The sequence below is a fragment of the Tinamus guttatus genome, unplaced genomic scaffold (genome assembly GCF_059628265.1).
Source record: "Tinamus guttatus ecotype Peru unplaced genomic scaffold, ASM5962826v1 Tinamus_guttatus_pri_ptg000503l, whole genome shotgun sequence".
Lineage (NCBI taxonomy): Eukaryota > Metazoa > Chordata > Aves > Tinamiformes > Tinamidae > Tinamus > Tinamus guttatus.
Window position 1 is genome coordinate 6,227,379 of NW_028289037.1, and position 23,281 is coordinate 6,250,659.

A 23,281-nucleotide genomic window follows, 5' to 3' on the forward strand; every position below is an offset into this window, starting at 1 on the left:
TTTAGTATCATAATTCAGTTTGAGGACCAAAAAATGTGCTTAGCTAATTATTCAATATTAGTTTCACTGCACTAAAAAATCTAAAAAAAAAAAAAAAAAAAAAAGAGCTGTTAAAAAGTAGCTAATTAAAATAGCTTTTTTTAAAAATAATCTACTATTAGAAACCTCAGGCTACTTTTAACAGAATCAGTTTATCAAAAGGCAATTTTTGCAGAAAAACAGTTTTACCTTCAGACAGACATTAACAACTTCTGAATAGGGGACATCCCTTCTCTTTCTTTATTCAAAGGACAGAAGCTTTGGAAGTAACTAGCTATAGATTATACAGCTTTTTTTTTTGTCAAATGTTATATAATGACGCATTTGAAGTTAATGATTCATTCAAAAATACAATATCCTATCAAGACAGTTCAAACGTATGCTCATCTTCTTAGATGCCTGGCAATATTTTGTTTTTTTTAACTAGAAATTATAGGAGCTTCTGTATCTGAAATCAATTCATTTTATTCCCTGACTTATTGTCTTGGATGCTTTAGAAAAGCACATGCAGCCAGGCCACCCAGTATTGCTGTTAAGTACTTGTGCTGCAAAGTCCTGATGAGCTACCTATTCTGTGAAGGACTGAAGCATATTCAGCCCTGTAAAGACAAATCATTTTAGACTTTTCTCTAAGTGAATAAAACTGAAAAAGGAAGAGATCATAGGGTATTTAAATTTACTTTATAAAGTTTTTCCAAAGATTATTGGAAGACCAGTATTTCACAGGGACACATTAACAACAGATAAAGATTTATCATTTTCACCTCAGCTGAATTCTTTCAGAGGTCAAAAAGCAGCTTCAGAACCAATCCCAATTGGGCTCGCAATTAGAATCATCAGTGTAGGCAGCCAGTCCATATATTTGGAACAAGAATCAATATTCTTAATTATGATTTTTGAGGGCAGAACAAATTCCTCAAATTGTGCAAACAAAAATTAAATTCTGCCAACATCAGAAGCCTATGGCCATTGGCAGAGTCACAGATTCCCTTCTCTACCCCTTTCCCAATGCGTTTAGGATACAGAGAGGGAACTACAGCAAAAAGAAATAATTAATACATAACAAAAGTGGTAGCACAAAACTATTGCATTGATACAGCTATGGCATCACTAACGTTTCCCTTCACAATTTACTACCATGTATTTTAAATATTCAGGTCAATAGTAAGGATGCAACCAACTGCAGTTCCACATTTGCTCCTGTCTGAGCTGTAAAATGGGACCCCTAGGTAGTAGAAATCAGGAAACACTGACAGGGGCCACCATTTTTAAGCAAGCATAAAAAGTTAGAAAACTATTTGCTAAATTGGTAAGAATTCAAAATATTAACATTAAATCATAGGTTAAAAATTTAGATCCAGAACTGTTAACACGCTCAAGATACAGCTAAGTAAGGAGTTTAGAAAGTTACCATGAACAGGAAACATTCTTGTTTTCTTTAGTTATATAAATGGTGTTGTGAATATGTAATTTCTAATCACAGGTGGAAAAGCTACTTTAAAACATTAGTATCAGTTTGTGTTTTCAGGAGGAATAGAACTAAGCACTTTGCATAACTAGGTGGAAAGATTTAAGCAGACAAGAATAATTTTGACATAAACCTGTTTGACCTAGTTAGTACTCCCAGCTCTGCATCCTGAATATTGGAGCTTAAAGTACATGTCACACTTGTCAAAAGATTAACAGTGTAAAAAAGAGTATTAGCCAAAAATATGTGTACATTAAACCAAAAATGTAATAACATTCTACTGGAAGGGATAAGATTTAATACGTACCTACATAAACACCTACAAGGAAGATGGATACAAGGTCTGGTTTAATAGATACTACCACAGGATGAATTTGGCCTCGAGAAGATCAGTGCACATTAAAAACATCCCATAATGAACCAAAGCAGCAATGAAACACAGCAAAGATACCAGAGCTGGCCTCAGACAGGCTCACAGTTATGAACTGCAGCTGATTTGAGACATACCCCATGAGAGGCTCCCTTGTCTGTTAGCTTTGACAAGCCAAGCAAGTAAAATAGCGCACAAAGGAAGGTTAAGTATCTAGTTTTTATTAAATCGCACATTATTTTTCATACTGCAAATACTAAAAATGTAGTAATATAAAACTTTTAATACAGAACTTTTGTCTCAACTCAGCAAGACAAAGGCATTTACACAAAAAAACAAGCTGTATTCTAACCAGATCCTATTTATTGTATATTTACTTTTATGAAACCTCAAAAATAGAATTCCAAAGCTTAATATAGTTAAAATATGAGTACAAGGTCTGTAATTCTAGCCATCAAATTCTGCTACATCCTTAAATCTGACACACAGGTATACATTATGTACTACACCCAATAAGAAGACTAGGACGTTTTTCCAAGGTGAAAAATAAAAATATTAACGAGTAATCCAAATGCCCACTTACAAGTCAGGCACAGTCTTGGAGAGACAAGAAACATCACTGCGCTGCAGATAATAGATGTACGTGCAAGACAAAGTAGGAATATCCCACCTACACTGAAGTTACACAAGCTACAATGCAGAAATTATTTTTAATACAGATATTACATCATGTATTATAAAAGCACTTATTTCCCCCCTTACTTTCTATAGAGGATATAGCTTAAAGAAGGAAGCATCTACAATTGCTGAGCTGATTCATGTGCACAAAATGTAGCCATACGCAGGCTTATTTTCACCATCTGAAAAAACAACCTATTGGCTTTCCTCATGAGTGAAGTGACATCTAAGTGCATATCTTATATAGGAACACAAGGTTGTGACAAGAAAAAGGTACATAATGATTACATAATGAATAACCGAGGAAAGAACTGAGACAGTAACAGAAAAAGTGGCGATAATTTCTTATGTGAATATTTGTCCTCCTATCTACACATTACAAATGGCTACTAATCTTTTTCTCCTGAATCAGAAATATTTTTGTGTTGGCAAGGATACTACCAGAAGCACTATTCAACAGTAAATTTATTTTGGTTAAATCTGAGATGTCAAAAAAAAATTGTCTCATAAAATAAGAGATTCTCAAATATGAAAACATTTATTGCATGGAACTCACTGCAGATTTTCAGGGCAATGTTTTTTTTCACTAATATGCACATTACAGTTTTACCTTCACAGGAAATTATACCAGACGCTGTTGTATACTTACCCACCCACAAAGCAGAGGATATAAAACGCAAAGTAAAATATAGCGAAGGGTCCAAAAGTTATTAGAAAAAGCACAACGCCAAGACTTCCCCATCCCCATATGGAAAGACTGGTCTGAAAAAAGAACATAGAGAAGAACAATTAATGCCGCATGCATACATTTTTTAAATTCTCTAGAGCAGTACTTGTAGCTTCTTAAAATCTTAACACATTTCTACTAGATAAAAAATTGAAATGTTGTTTGATGAAATAAGCAACATCTTTTTATTAAAGACTGCATTTTTATCAACTAATACGTAGAAGGCTGGTAGTCCTTTTTAATCAGTATTTGAGCATTTTTATTACACTATTAAGTTACCCATCTCTCAATTTGGAGAGGTTATTACCCTCTAAAATGTCATTCCCTTTTATTCTCTCTTGTCGGTTTTTGCAGTTCTGTTTCTTAAGATTCCTTTATTTCTCTGAAATTCTCCCTTGATTCCAAGACACACGCAGACGTTATAGCAGAACATGTACCCAGCCTTCCTGGGCACAGCCAACTGCGTAACCTTCCACAGACAAGCAAAGCCCATTCCTCATTACATCAGAGCAATTTCAAGACCAAAAAGTTCTCCTCTCTCCAGCTACGTCTTGCGCTGCTCAGCAGGTGTGCCAGATACTTTGTTCAAGCTTACTTTTATTTTTTTTCTTAAAATAAAAGAGGGAAGTTTAAGAAACTGCTTACTAAAACTAATACATTTTACTACAACAATCAAGGGTGCTCAGACAATTCTCTGGAATATTTAACTGCAATTCCATTAAAAAAAAATCTAAATTTAATATCAAAAGAAAAAGAGAACCTGGAAACCTGGAAAATATATTTGCAAAGCAGCAGGAATTATCATGTTTATAGGAAACAGACAGGACTGATATTTGGCAGGGAGAAAAAGGCTGTTCAAAAACTTTGTGCAGCTGTAGACAACTGACAGAGTACCTGTGGTTTTTGGTTTGTTTTTTTTGAGATTGAAAATAAGATTAAAATCACAGAATCACAGAATGGTTGATCTTGGAAAGGATCTCTAGAGATCATCTAGCCCAATATCTTAAAATAGTAACTTTCGTAGTCTTACCAAATACTTTTAGGCCTGCAGCTGTACTTTTCACCTCTGTTTCAAGCCATGATATGAGGAATATATACAAAATCGGTTCCTTCAAAGCCTGAAACCCACATCCAACTTCAGATTTAGCCACAATCATAAAATAAAATGCTACTCCATTTATGCCATTCAGTTAGATGGAATCCATGTTTCCTTTGTACAAACCAGGCCTTAACATTTGCAATTAGCTTATAAATATGCCTATGCAGATGTTTATGGCAGACACTTAATTCCCGTAACAAATAAGTTCCCACACTTACTCTCACAGGCTTTTGTTTGTACACACTTAAAATGATCAACTTTGTCATATTTATCAGCAAATAAATGGTAAAAACATTTCTCTGCCTTTGACTACATTTGCAACTTTATTCTAACAATACTAACAACTTTCAGAGACACTTCCAGAACCTCCTTTACATATTAATAGCCATTCCCTTCTCCATCCTTCAAAAATTTTCACTACAAAAAGAGCAGTATTTTGAATTGTACAATAACACAGGGAAAGGAGCCCATTCTTACTGATATCGAAGAACAGAACGAATTATCAAACAAATAATTTTACATTATTAACCGTTCGTCATGTCTAAGGAATAAATTATTTCTAGGCTGATGCCTTACATAATTCAGTAGACAAATCCTCACCTACTCTAGCAGATTCATCAAAAATATGACCAAAGCAATGAAATTCAGGCTACTGGGCTTATATAGGTTACAGTGCAAATAATATGTACATTCAGGGTACTCTAAAAAGCAAAGCAGTGAAGACTGGACTTGAACCAAGCTGGAGTAGTTCTGGACTTTCACAATGCTGCAATGCAGTCAACAAAGATTATATAAATTTAATTCAATCAGTGCAGTGTGGAAAACTTGCTTCAGCCAAGTCCCAAAAGCGTGAAACTGATGCTGACAAGTATTTATAGGCCACCAGCTCTAACGTTCTCAACTTTTCTTTTTTTGTTGTCTAATTTACGCCTTTCCTACCACCGATTAAGTGACACCCTGATGGAAACCCAGACAACTGCTACGTCAACAAGTAACACTAAGGAAGTATTTAAATATACTTGTCTTGCAGTTTAACATTTAGAAAGCAAGAATGAACATCGAACTTGCAGGGAGCCCATTTTTTCCTTTTAAAATGAGGGAGGATAGAAACTTAGCTAAAATTCTTACTTCTTTGAAGGGCTATATAGATTTCACATTTTCACTTTGGGTATTAGATTCAGAAAATGAACTTCTGACAAAAAGATCTAGGATTTTTGGTTAACATAAGTAATAACAAGTAATATAATATAAAGCTCCTCCACAAAGCAGCCTCAGTTCTTTTCTGAAGGCAAGACATTAGGCTGCCCCAAATCAAACCCATAGCTCTAAGCTGAGCTGCTTCATGGACATAAATGGTAATAACTCTAATGTAGGAAGAACTCAATTACTCCAAGTTTAAGGTATGGATGGGAGGTGAAATTACATTTTCTTTCCCATAGTTTCTTTCCTAATCTATTCAGTCCTCCCTGTAGCTGGGAAGCTGGAACTCTCCATGAACAGGTAGCCCTAAACACCATATTTCTATTCTCTACCCGATTAGATGTTATCTCAAGCCAAGATATTCTGTTCTACCACCTGAAGTCACACACTGAAGAGCACAAAGCACCTCCCTCCTTACAGCACCAAGTCTTGAAGTCCATGTGAACTAGGAACTGTTGAAAAAGGTTGTGTTCGGCGGAAATCTGCCAGAGGAACTGGACACAGAAGAAAAATCTATTTCTACAACTGTACAAAACCAGCCTGCTTCATACACGCACAGTAAAATTTAGATCCAGCTTGCAAATGTGCAAATTTTGCACCAACTTTGAGGAATTAAAACTTGAGACTGTATTCAAATCATCTGAAAACTCCTATCTGAAGTGCCCCCTCTATTTTAGTCGTCATCATATTTCAGCCTCCTCTACCACATCACCAGTGAAGTGTCCAGTGACAGTAGAGAAGTAGTTCAGAAGTTCTTTAAAAGTAACTGCTATGCTTCTTTCCAGCTTCTCCCGGCACAAATAAAGTAATTTAAAAATACACTGTCAGAATAGAGCAAATATCTTCCAGTTTATGTCTGGCAGAATAACAAACTATGGCAGCATATAAAATTATACACAACCCACACAGTCAGAATGCTGAAGAACAGAGCTATGATAAGCAAAAATTCTTGGGTGTAGTGAGTAGACAATTTTGTTGATACGTAATAGTAAGTAAATGCAGATAAATTGTACTTTCAGGGCGAGGAGGACAGCAAGTGATGGGCTGCTAACCTAAAAAAATTGGTGACTACAACAAGAAAAAAAGCATAAACTTCCATTGGAAATTTATCTTACAACATGTAAACAAAATTTACAACACATTAATACAATTCCTCTAATGTATGCCCCCAGAAATACACTTGTTTTAAAAATTTGGCGGAGTATTAAAAGGAAGAGAGAATACAGAAGACTACATTTATTTATTTAAATCAAAAGATCATATTTCCAAATATTAGGGTGCTTTTGGTAACATTTTGGTACTATTCAAAAAACCTGAGGTTCTAAATGCAAGATAAGCATTCTACCTGACTTAACAAAACTTCATTAAACTGGACAGCAGGATTCACACTCAGAGTTGGAGGAATGCAGAATTACCAAAGAAAGTTCTAACTTAGATAAAACAGTGACCTTTTGCCCTATGCCCTATTTTTGCAACTGATCGTATGGCTACAGAGATTCAAATCTCGCTTGGTATTTTAATAGGATTTCTTAAAACTCGCACAACTTGGTACACTATACTAAGTGCAACAGATACTGGCCCAATTCTCGCCTGCTTCAGATAAGTGGTATATAATCTTAGGGATGCAAAAGGATCTAGTCATCAGAATGGTCCCATTTCAGCTGTCTGTAAATAAAATGTCCCTTAACAATTTTAAAAAGGACTCTAGCAACAGGACTTGCAGACAAAATTGAAGACACTATTTAAATCTTCTTTTAAAACATGCCAATGCTAAAAGCAGCTATTAGAGGCAGCCAATGCTAAAATCAGCTAGTAGAGGCAAAGAAAGTCCTGACATTTCACTAATTTAAGCATTCAAACTAGTTCTGTAGTACTTTCTACTAAGTTCATACCAACCAAGTATATACTACAGAACTAGTTAGGGTGCTTGAATTCAAAATTCCTTACTTAAAATCAACCAAATCCTGCAAGCGAAGTTTTATCTATGAATATATATATATATATATATATATATATATATATATATATATTTTAGATAGTTAGAGATTTACAGAAACTCTGTCTGGACTTGCTGAAGCTAACCGCAAGATGAACAGCTGGCCAGCTAGGCTGCTGAAGAGCTGATGGTTACACTAGCTTTGAAGTAGCAGATATCCAGACCCTTTAAAAGAAGCTGATCTACCTGAGGCCGGAAGGGCAAACCTCATGCCTCCTCGTTGTTTCACATTTGGTGACAGGGAAGGGGAAGAAGGATTGTCAAGGATTTCATATACAGCAGACGTCAAGTTTAATTTTCTGTTAATTCCACCTGTCTGCCTTTTAATTTGACTTCCCATTCTGAGTGTAAATGGAGTTTGCTCACCTATATATCTTCCTATAATTAAGGCAAGTGTCACTTTTGTCAAGTGATTAGGAACATTATTTTAGGATTCAAATTACTGTCTTTACCAGTGTGACAGGCAGAATTGGAAAGCTGTATCAACTGCCGTAACAATTTCATTGACAGTGAAATTGTTATGCTACACCGCTAGTAGAAATATTGAGCATATGTGAAATAAACTATTAACATCGTTCTTATATCCTTACTATGCACCAAGGTTATATCAATCAAGTGAAGGATCCACCAAGTGAAGTTTCAGAAACAGTTCTGTATACCCTAATTTCCTAGAAGCCCTAATGGTCTATTCTTTTAACCTCTTCTTCTACCTTCTCCTGCCACTCTATTCTTTCCTTCCCCCAAAATACGAGGCAAATTAAAATCCTAAGACACATTCATATTTCAGGTTACATAAAAATGATGGCAGCGAGTCTATAAAACAACTAATTGCGGCACTCACAAGAAAACACATTTTGCTTTTATAAATCTAAGTTTAGATTTCTTTTTTCTACAGTGTCTAAAATATTGAAGGCTATGAATATAAACCAATCATTTTTTAAATAAAAAAGTATTAAGCAATTATTTTGGATGCCAATTTTAGAAAGTCAAGCCACCTAACAGCTTCTTCCAAATAACTGCAGTATTCCTGCTGATCCCTCCTGGTTGCCCGGGCTGAACGTTGATAAACAAGAATCCATCTGCCCTCTCTACCTCATCTCACCCTTCACCACTCAACAGATGCTTTGTATGTCAAATGGTTTAATAGACTAACAATTGGATTAATCCAAGAGCAATAATGTCTCACTGTATTTAGCCTGGATTTTGCTGTTGCTTCTCACACTGCTCAAGATAGAAAAGCTTTCAAGATCATTTTCCCCTCCCCTCCCTTCACACTTACATAAGCTGGTTTGACAAAGCTTGTAGGGCCAGGCAGTAACTTTATATCCCAAAACCACAGTTACTGAACTGTTTTTACAATTTGTAAGCTCATTCTAAAAAGTGTGAACTTTTAAATGAAAATATATTTTAACAGGTTCACGAGGTGTGTGTTAACATTAACTAAAAACTCTGGAACCTGCTTTGTACATTTTATGTCAGTGTCTGTTTTCATTCAAAGAGAGATCAACAAAATATTCTATTACTGAAATAGAAACGGGTGAAGGGAGGAGAACAAGTATGGAGATTTGTTCTGTTTAGAAGAAGCAACTGAACACCTTGAAAATAGAGAGAAAAACAGAGAGAGATGCAATCAGCCACTTCTCTAAAACTAGAGTGATGTAGTTAGGTCGACTTAAACTTAGTTTAAACAAGTAATCCTTTATAACAATCTTTATAACTTTGTTACAAAAAAGAACAAACTTTACAACAATCCACACCAATAAACTAAGTTAGATGCAAGTCAAAAGTTGTGAACACAGACAAGAAGAATCCAAACATTCTGGATCACCCCAGCTACATTCTACCCGTTTATGTGAGAAAATAAAATAATCCTTCTAACTGAAACTTGAATTCAAGCCAGCGAAATAAGCTTACACGACACTAGAACTGTCCTGCATTCAGTCCCTGTACAAACAGTTATATATATTTCTGTTTTTGCAAGTGCTCTCGGGAGGAGGAAGCCCCCAAGAATCTTTACTAACTGAAAAGCCTGTTTGCTCTCAACAGCAATACATTAAGTCTGCCTCTCACCACAAGACTCCGCTCTAGCAGACTGTCGCTTTGCATCTTATCCACTTGACAACTTGCTGGTGGAGCTCAGGGCTATCACAGAAAGTCACATAAGGCAGGCTTTTAAAGAGCTTTCTTCATAATTTAACAGCTATGCTTTCTAAAGAAAAAAGATTCATTAGTTTTGAGCTCATGGTACACACTGGCAAAAACTGCAGCTACATATCCTTTCTACCCTGCAATAAGCAGCTGCTGAACTCGGATCTCCACCAGACTGTCCTATTTATTCCATTACTCATATCAGCTTGTATCAACTAATAATAATAATAATAATAAAAAAATGCACATACAGATCAGCACAAGGCCAACTGTTGAAAGGCAGCCAATCCTCCAAGATCGTAAGAGAGCGGGGAGAGATGAATTGTAAGAGTTCAGGCAATTATTACTTTCCTTAAAAAGCAACCAGTATCTCTTTCATGAAGATATCACAGACAATTGCTATATGAAAATAAATACACTTTTTAATGAGAAAAGTTCCCAACACAGCATTTCTTATCTTTTCTCTGTTTCTTTATTAACACATGCCTACTTGGAATATGCTAATGTTGTAGATGTCCAAAACGTGGCTAATTTGGCATAATTTCAACGGGGCTCCTGAAAGACCAATTGCTGAGGAAAGGGAAAGAGTGTACACTCCCTGACACCCTGTCCCTAGTTTTTCCAGAAGTAGATGTGTGGCCACATGCTGAATGTCATCACAGAACTGATCCAGTGAAAATAACTGATTTTGTTGTTTATGTATTATTTTGTTGCCAGATGACCCTAGGCCTGCCAGTTCTGCAATGCAGCTCACAGCAGGACTGCAGGAAAGCAGCTGCTAGAGCATTACAGATCAGAGGGGACCGCACTGGTGGGGCAGAAACCAACAGATGAGTGTAAGGGATGACAATTTACACTACACAGAGAGAAATCAAACTCAGATTCTCTCTTGTGAAACACGGTGACTCACTTGTTTCCTCCAAGACCTGCTCTGCCCTCATACAGAATGAAAGGATCTGTCAGATGACAATTTCTCAGTTTCTTTAACTGTGTGGCCACACTACCTATTCACTTACATTGGAAAGATGATAGTGCTAAACTCCAAAGGAAAAAAAAAATCTTGTTCTACAAAATGAATAGGATATGTAGTAAACACTGTTAACATACCTTTCTAAAACATACAAAATATATATATATATACACACACCACAGATGCATTTTAAACCCATGGGAATTATAAACATGGGATGTGTACATACTAAACTCTTAAGAGCTGCAAAACAAATCTTCTCTTATAGCTACAAATTTGTTTTTGATTGTCAGGCAACCATACCTCAAGTGTGAAAGCTGCCGGCTCCAACAGTGCGAATGCCAGATGAAATGTTTGCTCATTTCAATAAACAGCTGGTTATTAATTTAAATCTGTTATCTGCTACCTGCTGCACAAATTTCATTTCAATGAAATACAATACTCATTTTTTCATAGCTAACAAACCCCCTTGGATGAAGTGTTTGCATGGCAGTACTTACTGGCCTTTTCTGTTTGGGTAGGTTTTTTGTAGTAAATCATATAAAGATTTCCAAAGAAAGAACTTCTCAGACAGGAGGAAGTTATTTTAAAATATTAACAATGAAACTTTAGGGTGTTTTATCTGTGTCTAGCCTAAATATTCTAATTAGAGTTATTCTAATTGTCTCATTAGGTCAGGTTATAAATGTAAAGGAATACGAGTGAAAGCAGATAATTCACATTAACTATCATAATCGCTAGAGGCATATCCCCAGAAATAGACACATTCAATGCAAAGGAAAATTAATTTCTACATTGTCCCTGCTGGTCAAGGTCATTACCTCAAACTACAGTCATTTATGTCACACCTCTTCCTAGGATTATTTGGGTAAGTGAAATTATGTGGTTAAAATAACCCCCTACCTTATCCACCTCCCTCCTATTAAAAAAAAAAAAAAAAAGTCCTTTTCTTTATCAAAATGAAGGAGGAAAGCTATAAACACGAGTACTGAGAAAGGAAAATCACTTTGAGCCCTTTAGCTGCTCAAATCACACTCTGACTATAGGTAATATCGTACCCGTACCAAGAAATGGAGTCAAGAAAGTCGAAGCTCAGCTGGAGCTGAATGGCAATGAAAGAGACTTCTCCAAGTACATTAGAGCATAAGGGCATCTTAGAGAAGGGCAAGAAGGTAGCCACAGGACAGTCAGCCTCACCTCAGTCCCCAGGACAGTTATGGAGCAAAACTTAGAAGGCTTTTCTCAACCCACAAAAGGCAAGAACTTGATTGGGAGCAACCAATTTACCAAAGGCAAGACACCCCCGGCCAAAGTGACCACTTCTTACAGTCAGGTGCCTGCTGCTGAGGTGCAGGGCAGTGCTCCGGGTGTGGGACACCTTGCATTTATCGAGACCTTTGAGCCACTGTCCCATGGCCTCCTCGTCACACAATTCATGAGCTGTGATAAATGCACGGATAAGGCCGACGTAAAATTCACTGAACTGCTGGACTCAGAGATGTGATCAGTGCTGCAAAGCTCAGCAGGCAGCCACTAACCAGTGGGGACCATCAACACAGGGACTAACACTGCTTAATGTCTTCCCCAGCAACCCGCATGGTGGGCCAGAGGACGTGCGCAGCGACTCTGCAGGCAACACCAAAGAGGGGCAAGCGCTGGACAGGCTGCACGCCAGGGACCTGGACAGCTTGCAGCGGTGGCCTCCCAGGAACCCTCATGACGTTCAACACGGACAAACAAAGTCTTGCGCAGCGGGTGGACTGAACTTGAGTGACCACGCAGTTTAACACACATCAGCAAGGCGCTCTTCCAGCAAAGAGCAGCAGCAGCAGCACCCTGGGCTGCAGCAGGAAGTCCGGGGGGGGGGATCCTTCCCCACTGTTTGGGCTTGGGAGACTTTGTCTGCTTTGAGCTTCCTGCCGCAAGACATGGAAATGGAGCAGGTCCAGCTCAGGTCCACCAAGTTGGCCAGGGGACTACATGCCCTGTGATAACAGGCTGCAAGAAAAAATACTTTTTTAATGGAGTGTGGTTAAATTCTGGAACAGATGCTCAAACCAGTTGTGAAATCTCCTTCCCTGGAGATGTTCAAAACCCAACTAAGCAAGTTCTAGAGCAAACTAAGCTAATTAGACCTGTTTTGTGCAAGGCATTGAACTAGATGACCTACAAAAGCCCCGTGTAACATATTATTCTCTGATCCTATGATTCTATGACTCAGTTTTACTAGACAATAAGCCTAATTTCAAAGTTCATCCTACTGGATTGAAGATGTCCAGCACCCTTAAAAACAGACAAAGAAACCCACAAATCATCCCAGATGACTTTATGCTAGGACAAGGATTATCTCATCTCACAACTATCATGAAAATCATGACAGTTTTGATCAATTTAATACAAGTGATCCCATTTAACCCACTCAATCCTGACTTGATCAAACTGGCATTACTAGTTCATCGTAATATAATCCACTGATACAAATACATTTGGGAACCTATGTATGATATCCAAACCCAGCACAAAGAACTCTGTGCCAGAACCAACACATCTAGGTGCTGAAGCCCTGTATACTTGCCACAAAGGGAAAGTTCATATTTGATACAGACACTGGAATTTGAGGCAAACAGAAGAAGCTCACTAGCCACACAGCAGTGCCTAGCAGAGACACTAGAGTGTTGCTGGTAAGTCCCTAAATCATGCTATCCAAGCTTCTTCACCAGACAGGTGATTTGACTTCATTCATCACTTGCCATTCCCCCTTCCCCATATTGAGACAGCGTTAAGAATTTTTACTAGGATTGCTACCATTTAATATTTTCCAGAACACCTTCGACCACACTAAAATATACTGTTTTATTACATTTCTCTCTTTGCCTTAAGAACTTACATACTTTAGAAGTATTTTAAGGTAATTTAAACAGAAACATTTCAGAACTGTTTTTAAAACATATTCTATTTTCTGTCACAATGAAAAATCTGAGGAAAATTCTCCTAACACCCATGTACACGTTTCTGTCATCAGTTTGCCCTATGTGTCACAAAACACCTGAGCCAGTCTTCTGACTAACTTCATCTCTTCACAAAACTTACACCACATGATGGCTGTAAGAGCACTGGGTCAGCTCCAGCTTGGTCGTGGCTACATTAGCAAGAAATTTGGCAAAACAAACTGAGCAGAGGGCCAAAGCAAGGCTTCATACATCTCCATTACAAGCAGCATAAGGGGTTACTAGAAAATAGCTTTGGACTGGTCTCCTAGGATAGACAGACCTATTTCCCTATGTGTTTTGAAATTAACACGGCAGAAACTTACCCTCCTAGCCTCTCCTTCCACGGCTACCAGTCCCTCTACTGAGGGCTGTCCTTTCCTCTTCTGCAGAGGAGACTGTAGCACATAAGCACACACCCCAAGAGGCTCATGTAGTGCCTCACACTGAGGGAGCTTCTCCCCTGCTCGTGTCACCTGCACATGACACACCTGTGTCTGCTGCCCGAGTCACACCTGGGGCAATGGCTACAGGGTCCTCTCGGCAGACACCGCGAGTCTGCTTCCCAGTCCTCCTCCTTCCTGACCTAAGGCAGCCAACAACAGACAAAAAAAAATTGCAAATGCAGACAGGCATCACAGGAGCTGTCGTCTGTGGGCTGGCAACATGACTTTTCAATGACTGCATGAAGTCTGACGACCACATCCCCCTTTTGCGACAAACGGTCATTGCTTTGCAGAGTCGTGAAAAGCCAGTAGCCAGCCAGGTTTGGAATAGGCAAAACAAGGGTTGAGCTCATGCTCCAAGTCCTCTTCCTCTTGAACAATGTGCAGGGGCACCAACAAAGTCCTCCAGGTCTTTGCTTTCTATCAGTTTCCCAGGAGCTGACAATCAACATTCCCATCAAGTGCTCACTGGAGAACAGCTACGCAGGGCTACCACACACTTGTTATACAGACCTCCCGGATTACAATCCCTGCCATCTCAGCAGGCCCCATCAAAAGGGCTCACGACATCATGACATGTCTCCTGCTCTTCTGCCCACAGATTCAAAGGGAACGTTGGCAGCTTCTCCCTAGGTTAAACCATTAGAGGCACTGCAGGGTGAATGTGGACCCTGCAAGATGATGCATCCCTTATTCCTGGGGGTCCTGTGGGCCCAAGCCAGAGAGTCCATGTCTAGCTTATCACAGTCTTACCAAATGCAGAATGAAAGCCAATGCTGCACTTGGGTGTTTCACAGCAAGGCAGCAGCCCTGCATACAGACTTTACAGGATCCTCAACACCTTCTGAATCAAGACTGCCTGTTCTGCAAGACCAGAGGTTCTCCCTCTGATCAGACTGGAAAAACGATGATCAGTTTCTTAGACAGCTGTAGGTACAACCTTTGTGCTCTCTGTAAGTAGCTGAAACTCAAGCATGGCATCTACATGAAGGATGTTATTTATTCATTTATTAATAAAGATCGCAAACCTGCCAGGGATCTGGGAAGGGTAATGGAGAAAAGTGATTATTACATTAATATTAATAAAATATTTCCAGACTTTCTCTTTTGTGTGTTTAATATGCCATTTCCCAATCCCTCCTCCAATTCTTAATATAGAATCCTTAAGATTCCTGTCTGCTTCACCCATTCACTTCAAAGCAACAGCTGATTCACCAGCAATTTTGGGAAAGGATGGCTACTCTGTCTTTCTCTCCTGGTCCTCCATGTGCTTTTGATTTCTCCGGAATATTATCACTGGCAAAATCATTTTGTTTGCTGCCTCCACAACACTTAAGAAACTTCAAAGCTCAAGTGATTTGCTACATAACACTACTGATGGGCTGCCCTACATAGCTCAGAAGGATACATGTACATGTAAGCATGAGGGAGTCTCCTAAAATCTCTTCCAAGTCTCTGACCATCTGGCCCCTACACAAGCCCAGAGCCTGTTGGCCCTGTTGAGTATCCCTGAGGAACCTTTTAGCCTCGGTAGTCTTCCCCTCCTCTCCTGAGTGCAGTCTTGGTTTGGAGGGACTGCAGCAACCACTTCCTGGCTGACCCCACTGGGTACACGCTGCCTCCTGCCCACTGCAACGCTGCGGGTGCCCACAGGGAGCAAAGGGCAGCTGCTACAGATCCTTCTTCACTGCAAGTCATGGAGAAAAAGGAAGCACGAGTGATCATCTAAAAATAAAATTTACACAGAGGGATCGTTCTATAAACTCAGGAGAACATTTCATTCTCAAACAAGCATTTCTAGGATCAGGTCATGGAATATTACCAAAGGATGTTGATCCATTTGGGGGAGGAAAAAAAAATAAAAATAAAAATAAAACTCTTCTACACTAGTATTTCCAGATTATAGACTGACAATAAACACTTTTGTCAATGCAACTACTGAAGACATTCAAGTATCCAGCTCTCAGGCAAAGTTCCAAAGACACCTAAAAACCTTAATCCTCATCACTTGTTCAACAACATCAAGAGCAAAAAAACTGCTAGCCAAAGTCAAACTAATCGCTCCTAACTTTTTCTAGAAACACAAACATATTCTCAAGTTACAGAGGAAAGAAGTTCTCCATTTTCAAATGGTGAGAAATTATTTTAGGTATTTAGAGATTAGTTTAGATCTAATCAGTAGTAAATGCAAGAAAGCACGATGCACTTCCTCCACAGTGGAGAACGCACATACACCAATTTGGGAACTTTTCCCGATTTCCAACCTCAGCTCTCTCCAGAGGGCGGCCAGTTCACTAGGTTAAAACAATTTCTCATGTGGTTGCTGCTAGACCTGAAACAAGGAGAGCAGAGAAACTTGTGTCTAGTGAGAGTCATTTAGTAACAGCCTAAACCAGACTCACAGAATGACCGAGGTTGGAAGAGATCTCTGGAGATCATCTAGTCCATTTGGTTAGGGCCGACATGAAATAAAAATCCTAGTGTCTTATATTCCTTTACACATGCAGGGTTTCGAAGAAAAAAAACAAAACAAAACACATGATTTACCCACTTACAGCAGAAAAACAGAGACATATATAGGGAAGAAAAATAAAGAGGAAGGAAACACATGAGCAATGCAAGTGATAAACAAAGGGCCACGCAGAGAGCAAGGTGACCATGCACCGACTCGCGGGTGCTATTCTGCACAGCTGCTGTGTTTTATCCCTGCACATCCCAAGCGCAAGAAGACTCAAAACGCAATCATCCCCACACTGCAAGGTAACTGTGCTGAACACACTATGGCAGGGTAAGCAATTTGGAAAGAGAATTTTCACTATGAAAGAGAAAACTAGGGTTAGTGTGAAAAGTTTAATTAAAGCCTTATTTTCCTAGCAGGCTAAGGCTGCAAATTAGTATTTTCTTCTCCAAAAAAAAGAAAATTATATTCATGCCTAGTTAAGCAGTAAGAACCAGAATAAATAAATATTTCCCATTTGGTTGTTTACTTGGTACTAATAGATTAAAAACTTGTAGCTCCCGAAATGTTTAACAAGATTTAAGGCTTTCATAATATCAAGTTCTACTTTCCATAAATGAATGAAATTTCAATTGCTATCATTGTGAGCAGAAGCACTCATTATGAAAGTATAAAATAGCATAAAGACTTTTTAATCTAATTGTTAAGGTAACAAGTGCCCTCAACTACGTATGTATTTCAATATTAAAAAATAACTTCATAACTCTGATGAATATTTCAAGATATTCTGGAAAAAGTGCCCACCATAGTATTTTAGAAACAACAATGCACCAAAACACAGGTGTTCCTATTTCAAGTACAAATAGTTCCTTCGGTGAATGAGGAACCTATCAGTATTACTGATTATATTGCTTCCAAAGCATTACAAAAATCATCACATTTCAGAAAAGAGGATACATTATAAAACACTACAAAATTTAGGAAAACTAAGAAAATAAATGGAAAAATATAACTTGTGTGAAGGAAAGTATAAAGGTTGAAGTCTAAAGGTATCAAGGATCACACAGAAGAAAGTATCCAAGACTAATTAGACATCTCTCCTCAATCTGCAGCAGCAGTTCTTAGAATAGCAACATGACTACGAGCAGGGTTTTATCATGCCCATATTTCAACCAGTTCCAAGATCACTTTTATGATCAGCAAACTTCACAGCAATTGCCTATTCTAAAATAATAAAGGTTCGATACATATTTTCTAAAAAACACATACCACCATATTTTAACTCATTCACATGGTCTAGACAGCTGAATATTGAACACAGGGTGACAGTGAACATTACACAAGATCTTTCCCTTTGCTTTCAGTACCCAGGAAGAGCTATGAAAGCTAGAAGAAAGAGCTAGAGAAATTATCTGAAGTCTGAGGCACTGTTTCCTAAGTATATGGTCAGCTGTAATAGGAATTTGACAACATACAGCTAGAGTATTTTCTATTTGGTCCTTGCCTGACAGCATCAACAGGAAGAGCGGACATGCAGGAAAGACAAAAAAAAAAAAAAAAAAAAAAAGGCAGAGAACAAGCAATTAACCCTGCCATCATGATGCTTTATGGTTCCTGAAGTTTCGCTTCCAGCTAACAGAAAACGCCAATTATAATTGATTTTTCTATTAATCCATAACTGGTACACTTGGCCAAGCTATAGCAAAAGGTGCTAATGGCACTCCAAAACATTAATTCTTTAAGAGTTGCCAATAACTTACATACCACACCAATAGTTTCTCATTTCTAATAATAGCAGCCCTCCTAAAGCTAGTTCACCAGAAAACATGCTTTGTCATCTTTGCAAGGGGTGGGGAGAGAGGGACAAACATATAAAAAGAATAGATAACTCCCTGGAATGTCAGCAGATATAGGAAATCATTTAAATTCCCTCAGCTACATAACCAGACAAGTTATTGTTTTTTTCTATTTTTTTTTTAACTTAAGACTCTGCACACTGCTTTGAGAATTTACACAGACTGCTTTATAATTGTTGCAGAACTCTCTGCATACAACTTAAGCAGTTTAGGCCCAATTATATATTGTACAAATAGTCCTGACAATTCAGGCATTAGCTTTTACTATAGTCATGAACATGCAATGTTGTTTTTAAATATTCCACTAACGTTAGCGTTAATGTTATTTTCCTTTGACCATCCCTTAACTATTTTTAACTGACATGCTACAGAGTAAAGAATTACACAGCTCTATCACAGCGACAATCAGGGACCTGAAGCAGCCCAGCAGCCAGTAGGGTAGACTTGGTTTAGAGAATATATTCAAAGAGAAAGAGGATTTTAGCTCCCAAGGACTTATAGCTGAACATTTACCTAGATCCAGACTAGCCAAACAGTATCATCAAGGCAGAGCCCCAGTATTGAAGTTTCACAGGAGGACAGAAGTCTAACTTGTTTCTGCAGCCTGGCTAACCACAGGCTTGAAGCTGCCCTGCTCAGCAGATTGAGGTTCATCCATGTGAAATACCAGAGGGATCTTCCACAACTGCGTATCAAGCAGCAGAAATATATAACAACATGATAGCATACCGAAAAAGTAGCTCTGCCCTGCATCCTTCCAAGTCAGACTAATACACACATTGCAATATGCTTCTGTTTCAGTAAAGCAAATTTTTTATTATTCTAAAATGATCTGAAAAGACCTGCTGTCTCAACCTTTCTTCTCAAGATCAAGCTGATTAGATAGGTTTTCCTCAAAAATAGTTCCCATTGGTTAGTAGCTATAAAAGTTAGATATATTAAAAAAAAAAAACCTAAATATCTTATATAAGAAATCGGTTATTTAATTGAAAGGAAAAAAAATGTAGTTAGAGAATTACCTTGACTGGATGACTGGATGTAATAAAAAACTTCAACACATCAGAGCTCATTTTTCTATACCTCATTTTTTATTTTAGACAATAGGTTTTCCAACTTGATCGAGCTTCAGAAAGCTTCTCAACTGCCCACAAATACTGACTTCAACAAAATACTGTCTTGCTAAGCAGCAAACATTCTAAGTTGTCAGAAAATTTAGCCACTGATAAATTCTGAAGGAAGCCACCACTAATCATGCATCCTAAAATAGTTTAATGCACACCAGGCCAAACAAACAAGCAGCTTTGGAACAGGCACCTTGCTTCATCTAAAAGTTATTCTTCCACAGTGGCCACACAAGCTGCAAACTCTGAGAAGACAGATTGCCAGTTTCAAACTTGTTTTTAAAATTGTCACCTAAGTCCCACTTACATTCTATTGGGAACAAACACTAAATAGGACTAGATAAGAGAATATGCACCAGTACAAACCACAGCTCTAAAAGCCCAGCTGCCCGGTTGTGGTCACGGCAGCACAGCTGCTACTGCGTGACGGTCAGGACTGGTGAGGACAGTTATCTGAAAGGACAAGGAACAACTGCAATCCGCGTCCATCACAGCTTGGCCAGGGAAGGAAGTCAGTCCTGCGGACCTAAAAACAGTAAGCAACATGGAAACAGGCCACACCAGGTCTCAAAGAGTAAGGGAGGTATCACACATCTGATTGAGACTGCAAAAAGGAAGCTTCAGTAACCAAGGCAAAAGATGGAAAATTCAGGAAGAGTCCTTGCTAGATGGATAAATATAGAAAAAGATGTATCTGTTCAGCATTCACCAATGTAATTCTTATATAACTAAATAAGACCCGCAGAAAGGTCCAAATAAAAAACATATCTCATTTTTTACTGATAAGTGTGATTCTCCCCTGAAATAACTGATTACAAGGTCCTAATTCATTCTACAATTGCATCCGTACAAAATCCAACTGAATCTGCTGGGGCCTGCATATATGGATACAACCGAAAGACGTAGGAAATTGATTTTGAGAAACTGTAAATTACATTTTAATTGCATAACAACAGATTTCGAAGCAGATTTTGCCTTTTGTAGAAGCAGATTCTGCCTTTCCTTCACACTGAACAATATGCACTCACCATTTTTCTTAAATATGTTTAATTTTTGAATCTAAAAATTATAGCAGTTTTTTCCATACATTTCTAGTGACTCCAAAAAAAATGTCAGTGCCGTTTCTAGGTAGTAACAAACTAAGTAAGATCCCACTTTACTACATGTTTTTAAATAAAGGTTACTTTGTAAGGGGCAAAAAAAGCCCTCTCTGGAGGGGACTATTGGAGGTCCAGTGCCTCAACATTGGTTTGCGTAGCCTCTATATTTTTGAGGCTATATTTTAATGCATATGGACATTAATGTAAATGTAGGTGGCCTACAGACACATGTAGTTTTCACTATTGCTCTGCTCTAGTGTCAGTGCACAATAGATTCCACCTTATTTCTCATATATATGAGTAATTAAAACTGGAAGTTTAGTGTGTTTATAGAATAGCATACACATCAGCAAGCTTGAAGTAATCTGCAAGTCTTCCTGCAAAGGGTGAAATAAAGTTCATGGGCATGACAGCATGAAGTTTTCACAAGGTGGCTATCTATTAAGGCACCATTAAATCACCCAAAAATACACTTTGGAAAGGAGCTTCTCCACTTCAAGAGTTCCATGTCAAGAGATGTTTTCTTCTCATTATTATACACTGATGTTTCCCCTAAAGAGCTGTTGGGTAGTTGTTTAAAGAACTTCTTCAAGGAACCTTTCAGGCAAGAAAGCAAGCACAGAAAGCTTGCAACCCTCGCCAAAAATTAAGAAGTTATCTGCTTGGCGGACAACAAGCCTGGAATATGTCATCCTCAAACACCTTGTGTACAAACATTTGACGTACAGGAACTAGGAGGAGAGAAGGCCAGAATCCAGTCCTCCAGGTATTAAGGCTGTGTAATCACGGCTGGTAATCACGTGCATAAGCTCTTTTGATGAGCCTTGAAGTTTTATCTCAAGTAGCCTGCAGAGCAAGTTTCATCCACCCTGCAATACCACTGCTATTAGATAAAAATTTCCCATGCAGCCTTCTTGGAATAGGCACATGCAGCCATCCTCACACACGCAGAACAGCGAAGTACGAGGCACTGACCCAGAACGTTCTAGCTGGCCTAAAATAAATTGCCCCAATGGGCGCCTATGCATCACACCACCTACCACTACGATTTAAAGCCCACTGTTTTAAATCCTGAGCACCTACCAAATACTCCACATGTGGCCAAACAATGTGTATTTTTTAGGTTTAACTCACTGGTATATTTTACCCTCCCAGGGGAATAAGAGATTGCCACACCAAGGAAGCATCATCCAGAAACTTTAGAATACAAATGAGGAGCTCCAGTATACTTTAATAATAATAATAATTCAAGGAAGCCACACTATTTTTTTCAGGTGTCAGAGAACAAGTCCTCATCCTATATGGCACATAAGACCTGGGGTAATTTAATTTTGGACAAATTGCCCTTTACAGCAGCTGGGTTACAAAACACCACGGAAGAGGTGGCAGGGGCAGCCAGCACCCTGTCACAGCGGTGCCCGTGGGAGCGACGCCGCGCTGAGGGGCTGTAAACCACAACACCCGTTTTGGGGGCGAACACGGAGCACGGCGGAGCCTCGGCCACGCCGGTGCCCCGGCAGGCAGGACGCTCCCGCCGGGGCGACGCGCCGCACAGGGCGGCCGAGCCCGGCGCGCTCCCGGCCGCGGGGGGCTGCGGCGCCCAGCGCGGATCGATCGCCCCCGGCCAGACATGTCGGCGGCAGCTGCGCGCAGGGGCGGCCTCCGGCCCCCGAGCCGGGCGCCTGAGCGGGGGACGGGGCCCGCGCTGGGGCCGGGGCCCGCACCAGCTCCCTGCCCGGCCCCGCGGCCTCCCCGCGCTCCCCTCTCACCGGGGGCCGGGCCCTGCGCTGGACGGAGGCGCCGCTCCCCGCAGGCCCCGGCGAGGGCAGCGCCCGCTCCCCGCGCGCGGCCGCCGCCCCGGCGGGCTCTTACCTCTGCTAACATTATGACCCCGCGGCGGAGTCCCCGCGCCTCTAGCCCCGCAGCATGGCGAGGCGCGGCGGCCGCGCGGAAAGCTGCCCCCCCGGCGCTGCGGGGAAGGGAAGGGAGGCGAGGCGAGCGCCCCCGCTCCCCTCAGCGCCCGCCCGCGGCCCCCGGCCCCGCCGCCGCCCTCGCAGCCCGCTCGGGAGAGGCCGCCATCTTGGGAAGCTACGTGCGCTGCTGCCGGCGCCCGCCCATGGGCGCCGCGGGGCCGCCCCTGCCGGGGCCGGCCGCGCCGCCGCCGCCCGCCCTGCGCTCTCCTCCCCGCCGAGCGCACCTGGGCCGCGGCGCCCATGGCCGCGCCGCTGCGCGGGGCCGCCGCGGGCCGTGGCGCCGCAGCTGGGCCGGGCCTCGCCGCGCGCGGGCCCGGGCCGCGCGGGGGCTCTGCCCGGCCCGGGGAGGAGTTGCCGGGAGCAGAACTTGTCGTGGAGTTCCCAGAGCCGCTTTCCTGGCCCGGCCCTTGCCCACCCCGTCTGCAGTTGGGCTCTGCGGCAGCAAAGGACAGTTTTGGGGACCCAGATTCAAACATTTTTTTTAAGTGTTGTTTGATCGAGCAGCATGTCTCGCACACCAGTACTGGGTGCAGGTCTACCTGTCTTTGGATGCTCCATAATTCAGAAAGGGAGGGAGATCCCCTTGCTTTCACATCATCTGTATTGGTCACAAGCACTGGCCTGAGTTGTGGGGCTGGAGGCACC

The 23,281-nt window shown here is 40.4% G+C and overlaps 1 protein-coding gene across 4 annotated transcripts in view; it reads right to left on the reverse strand.

Moving 5' to 3' along the window:
* Window positions 1-22,606, reverse strand: part of SNX13 (sorting nexin 13) — a 67,666-nt gene extending 45,060 nt beyond the window's left edge. For all 4 annotated transcript variants that reach the window (XR_015913882.1, XM_088533491.1, XM_088533492.1 and 1 more), the window contains exons 1-2: window positions 22,536-22,606; window positions 3,205-3,317 (exon numbers count right to left, since the gene is read on the reverse strand). Coding sequence is in view for 3 of the 4 variants with exons in the window: in XM_088533491.1 (XP_088389617.1) it covers window positions 3,205-3,317; window positions 22,536-22,547 (125 nt within the window). In the remaining variant the exon portion in view is untranslated. The remainder of the gene's footprint in view (window positions 1-3,204; window positions 3,318-22,535) is intronic.
* Between the last annotated feature and the right edge of the window lie 675 nt (window positions 22,607-23,281).